At 40.1% G+C, this 8,373-nt stretch overlaps 3 protein-coding genes across 3 annotated transcripts; 1 reads left to right on the top strand and 2 right to left on the bottom strand.

Annotated features, from left to right (window-relative positions):
* Positions 1-22: 22 nt before the first annotated feature.
* Positions 23-2,139, bottom strand: MONOS_834 (putative RNA recognition domain containing protein,expressed). Its single transcript, XM_067878744.1, has 4 exons — positions 2,083-2,139; positions 1,904-2,009; positions 1,693-1,841; positions 23-1,618 (listed from the first exon to the last, which is right to left on the bottom strand). Exons 2-4 carry the CDS (start codon positions 2,003-2,005, stop codon positions 460-462), a joined length of 1,410 nt encoding a protein of 469 aa, XP_067719798.1. The 5' UTR covers positions 2,006-2,009; positions 2,083-2,139; the 3' UTR covers positions 23-459.
* Positions 2,140-2,184: 45 nt separating this feature from the next.
* MONOS_835 (putative STE/STE20/FRAY protein kinase) lies at positions 2,185-5,983 on the top strand (the record flags this gene model as incomplete). Its single annotated transcript, XM_067878754.1, has 3 exons — positions 2,185-2,376; positions 2,484-2,589; positions 2,657-5,983. 3 exons carry the CDS (start codon positions 2,185-2,187, stop codon positions 5,302-5,304), a joined length of 2,946 nt encoding a protein of 981 aa, XP_067719797.1. The 3' UTR covers positions 5,305-5,983.
* A 258-nt stretch (positions 5,984-6,241) lies between these two features.
* Positions 6,242-8,341, bottom strand: MONOS_836 (putative Zinc/cadmium resistance protein; the record flags this gene model as incomplete). The annotated part of the gene is made up of 7 exons (XM_067878765.1): positions 8,297-8,341; positions 8,134-8,220; positions 7,325-8,055; positions 6,915-7,169; positions 6,621-6,735; positions 6,458-6,531; positions 6,242-6,361 (listed from the first exon to the last, which is right to left on the bottom strand). The coding sequence occupies exons 3-7, from the start codon at positions 7,982-7,984 to the stop codon at positions 6,242-6,244; spliced, it is 1,224 nt and encodes a 407-aa protein (XP_067719796.1). The 5' UTR covers positions 7,985-8,055; positions 8,134-8,220; positions 8,297-8,341.
* Positions 8,342-8,373: the final 32 nt, after the last annotated feature.

Below are 8,373 nucleotides of genomic sequence, written 5' to 3'. Positions count from 1 at the left end.
TCTTATAAAAAAATACTCCGTGTATAATAGAAGTAAGCTGTTTGTTTACGAGTAAAGATGGAGTGAGTATAAGCGAAAAAAAGAAGGGGAAAGACGCGACAAAGGCTCTCAAAAATAAAAACTAAACAAGACAGTAAGGAAAAGACTGGCCGTGACACAAGACAGGATAGCAGTTTATAAGCAGAAGGTTATCACAACAATTGGGAATTGTCAGTTAAGACCGAATAATTCAGTACAGTTTTGCTGACATTAGCTAAAAAAAGCAGTAAAGGCAGACAAACAATAACGTTCCATAACAAGAGGCTTCCATGCAATTTATCCACAACGCACAATCTTTTCCATTGGTGCTTTCAACATAAACAACTATATTTTTTTTCTCTATTAGTTTATCCTCTATCCGATGGTTCGTTGACTCTATTTTCCCCCTCTCTTTTAGTAGTGTTCCCTTCGTTCAAGGCCTTAGATGTGGTTTCTGGTGAATGACAGGCGAATGTGCTTGCCATTCAGCACAGAGTTGTGGAGCTGGCACATTGCCTCCACAGACGAGTCAACCGAATCAAACTGGACAAGAGCCATGAGTTTCTCTGAGTGCTCAAAGATCTTCACAGCAGAAACAGGCACAACACGCTGCAGATGGTTCATAATAGCATCCTCTGTAGTGCCATTGGCTAATCCACTCACGTGCAGCACTTCTGTTGGTGCAGTCATGTTGCGGAGGTTGATCTGGCGGAATCTGGAGAAGCGGTTGAGTGAAGATCCCTCATATGTAACTGTCTTTCCATCGGAGCTTGGGCGGGATGGCTCAGTGATTGTTGGGAACTTTGAATAGTTGACTTCAAGAGTGGAGCCAAACATTCTCACGTTGCGCAGATAGTTCATTGCCTGACTGGCTTGAACACCTTCGGCGAATTGAACCAAAGCCATGTTTGGCTTTGTGAACAGGATTTTAATACGGATAACAATACCGTAGTTGCTGAACAAGTTGAACAACTGCTCGCATCCAACACGTTCCGGAGGGAAGCCAGAAACCAAAAGCACACAGCGATCTCCGGATTGAACGTGCATTCCACCCATGCTGCTCATTCCTGACATTCCTCCCATTCCTCCCATTCCGCGCATGCCGCCACGTCCAAAAGATCCTGGTCCCATCAGCCCGGTACCAGCTCTGCCTCTTCCGTCTGGACCGTCAAATCCCAAAAGTCCGTCACCGGTTTGCTTCTTTTCTGGCAATGAAGGGTTGGTGAAGTCGCGAGATTTTTCGGAGTTCTCCTTGATTGTGAGATCCGACAAGTTGCTGTATTGGATTTGCAATGTGCAGCAGTTGCTATAGATGTTCTTTCCATCGAGGGCTGTCTTTGCGCGAGCAGCGCAGTCAGCGTTACTGAATTGCACAAGTGCCTGAAGACCTGCTGTTTTTTGGAAGATAACGATCTTTTCAACAGTTCCGCGAGGATCAGTATCATATGGAGACATGATTGTGTTAAGAACATCAACAGTAATAGAGTAGAATGGATTTTGAATGGTGCAAAGAAGAATTCTTGAGCTTTCTGTTCCTGCTGGCGGTGCTGGAATACGAATTTCAGAGTGATTTGAAAATTGGGGATAAATGGGTACAGAACTAAAATGAAATTATAAATGCGGAAAAATGTTAAATTATCTTGCTTTTTGTAAAAAAATTTCCTTTTATTATACCGAATTGAAGGTGCATATTTTGAACAAGCAGTAATGAAATTAATTGCACCAGATACATCTTGGAATTGCACTAATGCTTGGTTTTTGGCTTTGAGCATAAGAATATTAGAAATTGCTCCATATTTTGAGCACAAATCCGTAAGATCGCCCTGGATAATAAAAAAGTACATAAATGACAAGAAGTTGCAAAAAGAAATAAGATTAACCAAACCTGGGTAATTCCTGAGCTAACATTGCGAATATGTACAACTTTAGAAGGAGGGTTTGGAGCACGCTCAGCTGGAACGGAGTGGGATAAAGATTGTTCAATCATGTATCTAAAACAAAATGAAATATATAAAAGAACGATGAGCAATAATTAAAAAGAATAAAAGTGTTGATTGCTCAAACGATATTAGATGGTGAGTGAAGATAAAGCAGAAAGCTAGATAATAAACGATTACTCAGTGATCGCAAACATTATTTGTTATAAACAAAGATTGATCACATTCTATGAGCGCTCGTACTTCAGATGCTGAACCACCTCCTTATCCGTCAGATGTGTCGTGTTATTCTATAATTTGTGAAATTGGCCACGGAGCTACAGCGACTGTGTATAAAGCTTTGTGTATTCCATTAAAAAAATATGTAGCTGTAAAAATTTTGGACTTAGAACGTATAACAGGATCAATCGATGAATCACTTGTGTGCAAAATTATCCACTTCAATTATGTCTAATTTTAATATGATTCTGTTTTTTTATTTGCCTTGTTTTCTTCAATTAATTGAAATCATAATTTTTTTATTCACAGAAAGAAGTGAAAATATTAGCACAAACAGCTCATGAAAATATAAATCATATTCTTATATCTTTCGTTCATCAAACGTCTCTTTGGCTCGTGCTCCCTCTTTTAGAAGGTAAATTTTTCTTTTTTCTGTAATTTAATCGATGGAGTAATTTTTATTTAAAACACAATTTGTTTAGGATCGTGTCTGGACGTTATGCGTTGCAAATTTAAAAGTGGATTTTCTGAAAAAGTTATTTCTGTTATTCTACGCCATGTTCTTCAAGCACTTGATTATATTCACAATCATGGGCAAATTCATCGTGATGTTAAAGCTGCAAATATTCTTCTTGATAGAAATGGTCATGTCTTCCTTGGGGATTTTGGTGTCAGTGCATTTTTGATTGAACATGGTGAACGTCTTGATAGAAGAGGTACATTTGTCGGGACTCCGTGTTGGATGGCTCCGGAAGTGGTGGAAATGTCTCAGAAGGGATACGATTTCAAAGCAGATATATGGTCATTGGGGATCACTGCTATCGAGCTAGCGAAGGGAACTGCTCCCAGATCGAATTATCCACCAATGAAAGTGCTTTCTGCAATTATCAGCCAGCCTCCTCCAACACTCGAACGATATGGAGGAGAAGGTGAATCTGACGACGAAGATGAAGAAGATAGTAGCTCTGATGAAGATGAAGAAGAAGAAGATGATGATGATGTAAATGATCATGCTGCAAAAACGCAAGAAGAGAAAGAGATTCAGAAGGAAGCCGAGAAGAAGAGAAAAGAGGAGAAAGAGAAAGAAAGACAGCGACAGCAGGTAGAAAAGCAGCGTCTTCAGACGCTTCGGCACACGTCCAAGCCTTATTCGAAGGACTTCCACCAGTTTGTGTCGCTGTGTCTCCAGCGCGATCCGACGAAGCGTCCGACTGCACACACATTGCTTAGCCATCCGTTCATTAAAAATCCAAAAGCACAGGACCAGCTGATAGAGATGGTGGTGAGCGAGCTGCCGCCGCTGGAGGAGCGTGTGGAGCAGCGGAGGACAGCAGAGGCTGAGCGGATAGAGAAGGAATATCAGTCGGCAAAGGTGGCAGGGAAGAGTGCTGCGTCGTCTCCTGCCAGCAACCGAGCAAGCGAGAAAGCGAGTGATGGCAGCGACAAAAGTAAGAGCCAGCCGAGCGATTCGAGTTCTCCTTATCGAAAGCCGTCGCTGCTGATGACGTCGGAGGAGCTGGACGACGCTGTCAAGAAGCGGCAGCCGGCGAAAGGGTGTAGCGGGGACTGGGACTTCAGCTGCATCAAACAAGAAGCAGAGAAGGAGAAAGCAGCAGGCGGGGGGAGCAACCCCTTCGGCTCGATACACGCAACAGCCTCGACAAACTCACTGCATGGCGAGGAGTCGTCTGCTCAGCCAGAGAAGATTCCTCCTTCTTCGCTTTCACAGAGCATGACTGCTGAGTCTAATGCGGCTGCTACACCTTCTTCTCAGCCGATCTCACCGCAGAGAGTGATTCCCCATGTTCAGTCTCCAACGCTCATGCAACAGCAACAACAGCTTCCTCAGAAAACACCTCATTCACAGACGCACCATGGCGCATCACATTCGATTTCTACTTCGCCTGTTCCATCCTCCTCTTCCTCTTCTTCCTCCTCCTCTTCTTCTTCTTCACCTTCATCTTCTCTCCAGCAGTCACTTCTCTCTTCCTCCAACCTGCCCATCACCCAATCAGCCCCTTGCCTCACCAACATCCAACCTCCGCCCCGCACTCCCTCTGCCTCTTCCATCTCATCCCAGTCTGACGGCTCGCTCGTCACCTGCTCCTCACCCAGCGTCTCCAGCCAGACGAAACCTGCCTCTCCTCTCCAGCCACAGATGCTGCCTGTGGTAGGACTACCTCAAACACAGCCTCAGTCACAAGCACAATCACAAGCACAGTCACAATCATTGTCTTCGCAGCCAAGAAAGATCGGCCGGTTCAGCGTGACCCAGTCGGTTGACATGTCCTCTCCGAAGATGTCGCCGATGGGGCGGATTGTGGCATCTTCCCCGTCTTCCACCACGCTCGGCAACATTTCGCCTTCCCTCAACTACCCAAACACAACTAACGGCTCTGCTGCTTCTGCTCCCACTCCTTCATACATGTACCAGAATGCTTCTAACCCTTCCTCTTCTTCTTCTTCTTATTCCTCCTCCTCTGCAATTCCTGTCCCAGCCTCCAATTCGTACAGCCACCAGAACCTGAATCCTAACCCAGCCCTCGGCAGGCAAGCTATTCTGAGTCCGTCTCTGATGATGGACGACAACCCACTCTCAGCCCTTACCTCGCTCAGCTCAACCATCCAGTGCTTTGCCACCGACGTCGCTGAGCTGATGAAGGAGAACCAGCACCTCCGCGCCAGGCTGAATGCGCTGCTGTCTTCAAAAGGGCAGGCGAATCAGTCCTTTTCTGGTTCTTCTGCCACGTCTGCCACGTCTCCTGTGCCTCCGCCATATCACCCGCTGACTGCCCCTCTTCTGCTGCGCATTCTGTCCCATGCGCCTCTGACTGATGTGTCTAACTCAAATGGTAATGCTGCTACGCCTTCTTCTTCTGCTGTGCCTGCCAGTCAATGCCAGCAGATCTCACCTACCACACAACATTCTGCTCATTCATCTATTTCTGCTTCGACTCCTTCTTCTTCAACTACTAATATTACTAATACTAATACTAATACTTCTTCCTCTTCTTCTTCTATGTCATCTGGCCTCTCTCCAGATTCAGCCCCTGTCTATCCTCCCATCCTCCCAACAAATGCTCCTCTTTCTGGTCCTTCTGCGAAGATTCCTATGGCTTCTCCTCAATGATGACTTCCCCTTTATATATACACTTTCATATATCAAATTTAATAGAAAAACAGTTTTGTCTTTTCTTTTTTCTTTTCTTTTCTTTTCTATTTCTTTTTCTAAGTTTTTTAACGAATATGAAATATGATTGGTATTGTTTTGTTGATGCTTTGTTATTCTTAATCTTCCTTTCAAATTGCCATCAATTTTCATGTTTCATTTCTTTCTTTTTTATGTGTGTGTGTTTGAGTGTCTTATTGTTTGTTCCTTTAGTATTCAATTCTGTTGTTTGCTCTTGTTGCTTCAGATAGGAGTTTCTGTGAGTTTTCTTGTTGTTTCTTTGTTTTGATTTCTTAATTAATTAATTGATGCAACGCAGGCACATCTTTCAATGGTGTGTCTGATGTTTGGATTATCTTAAGCACTTCTCTTGCTTTTCATCCATCGTTAGTTGCTTTTCTAATCTTTTTTCTTTTCTATTTTTTTTTTTTTTAATCTTTTTTTTTATGTTTTTCGTAATTAGATGATTTGAAGATAAGAGTATGGCTTTATTATAACTTCTCTGTTTGTGACTGTCTCTCTTTTTGCGAAATAAGCTTCAATTACTAAATTTATTATTTATTTTTATTTTAATCATATTTTATTGGAATTTCACATACAAAGCTGTTACTATTGACATAAAGAGAATTTGTGACATTATCATAATTTTCTTATTTTTGATAATATTTTCAAAAATAAAAAAGGAGAAATTTTTGCATGATACATAAATATTTGTTGATTTCACAACTCAACACAGAAAAGGCGAAGTGGCAACATAAACGAATGAAAGGAAAAGAAGAATTCAAAGAAAGATGATGCAATAAAAGATTCCCTTCAATTCCAGTTAAAATGAAATGGATGACTATTACATATGATAGAAACACGCACATATAAAAGAAATATACTGAAGCAGGTGAACTTATGCTGAAACAGATGATGAATCTTTTGGATGTCTTTTGACTGAGTCTGTTGTTAGTCCTTCTGTCTTCTTGCATATTTGGCACTTCTCATCAGACTTAAGCACTGAACACCCAGAAATCTTTGTGTGATTCAAATGATAGAAAATATTATTTGATTATTCAAGAACAAAAATGGAGAAGTTAATGATGAATAAAACGGAATATTAAATGCATACTGAATCTTGTGCGAATTCCGGTTGGATGGTGCTGATATGCACGCCATTTTTATGAAGAACTGATTTCACATCATCTGAAAGCAATTCATTTGATGAATAACACAAATGTTTAAAAATCCAATAAATAATAAAGAAAAACGTCTTTGAGAAAGGAGAAGCACACTTTGAACTGTGATGAAATCAAAACCAGGATCGATCACGAGATGCATCGATGCAACAGGCTTCTGCATCAGCAATGTCCACAGATGAAAGTCGTGTATTGAGGCAACACCTGGACACTGAACAAGACAATAGACACAAATAAATAACAACAGAAATGTTTATTTGTTAAAAAATTTTGATTAAAAAAAATAGCTTCAGTAAAAACTCAATTCCAATTCAATAAATTCCTCAAAAAGAAAAAAATAAAAACAAAGGTTTTCAAACTTTTATCATCTATCTTTTTATTTTTTCAAACCTTCATAATCTGATCAATAACTTTTTCTTGCCTGATATCTGGAGGTGCACCCAGCAGAAGGATGCGAGCGCTGCTGATGCACAAAGGCAGTGCCCCACGCAGAATAAGAAAGCAAACTAAAAGAGAGCATATGGGATCGAAATAGAACCTCCATTCGAAGGAAGCCCAGTTGATGATGAATGAACTGATCAGCACTCCAACTGATCCCAAAGCATCGCCCATAATGTGCAAAAACATCCCTTGGATGTTCATGTTCTTAAGTTTCAATAAACAGCATTTAAAAAAAAGTATATATTTGCACCAAAGGAATCAAAAAGTGATTAAAAGCATAAATGAATAGAATTTTTAAATAAACGCATTTGAATATTTGTGGGGAAATGAATAAATAAAATACTAACAAATGTTCAAACCATTTGTTTTTTCTTTTTCTTTCCAGCATTTGAAGCATTTGCTTTTGTATCGCCTTTGCTCTGTTGTTCTCCTTTTTCCAAGTTTTTACTTTGGGATTTTTGAGTATCTTCGGCATCCTCTTCAGTAGCATTCGAATGAGAATGGCCATGTGAATGTCCATGCGAATGACCATGAGAGTGTCCGTGTGGATCACCTCCTCCGCATGACATAACCATCAGCCCAACAACATTTACCAAAAGACCAATGGCTGCCACGATAATAAGTAAAACAATGTTTGTAACTTTAGGATTTCCAACAAATCGAGAAATAGCCTCAAATAAAATTAGCGCCCCCATCATTGTTAGTAATGCTGAGTTTATCAACCCTCCTAATGCCTCCGAGCGACTCCAACCATAACTCATTTTTCCTGTTTGACCTTTTTTTGCAATTTGTACAAAAGCAAAACCAATAACCAAAGATATCAAATCAGAAAGCATATGCACCGCATCTGATAGAAGTGCTATGGAATGAGTTATTATGCCAACAATAAGCTCAACAAGAAAATAAGTTCCAGTCAGAATAATAACTATTAACACTCGAACGGAAGTCCCATCTGAATACCAATGCGTCTTACTATTATTATTATGTTTTTTATCTGTATTGTTTGATGAAGTTGTCATTTATAAAATGAACAAAATTTGGATAGCCCATAACAATGGAATGAAGAATAATGCAGAAAAGAATTAGGATTCTTTGGGTTAAAGAAACATAAAATTATAATACAATTGAGCATACGATCAGCATAACTGATAAAAATATGTTATCACACTTTTTAAAAAGAAACACAGCGTATTTGAGTTATTCCGATTTCCCGAATGAAAAAATAATTTCAGTTACTGGTTTTGTATAAAAAGTGCTTTTTATCCATTTTTGTGTCATCAGTAAATATTTTGAATAATAAAAATATGATGTATCAATCAAATAATGCACACCTCATGGAAATAAAGCATTTTTTCTGTTTTTGATTTTAAAGATTTATTATTTTTGACAGATCGTCAATGATCATTCC

This window comes from Monocercomonoides exilis (genome assembly GCF_001643675.1).
Source record: "Monocercomonoides exilis strain PA203 chromosome Unknown scaffold59-495361, whole genome shotgun sequence".
In the NCBI taxonomy this organism is placed as follows: domain Eukaryota; phylum Preaxostyla; order Oxymonadida; family Polymastigidae; genus Monocercomonoides; species Monocercomonoides exilis.
The sequence above is the reverse complement of the archived record's forward strand: the minus strand, read 5'-3'. Positions and strand labels throughout refer to the sequence as shown.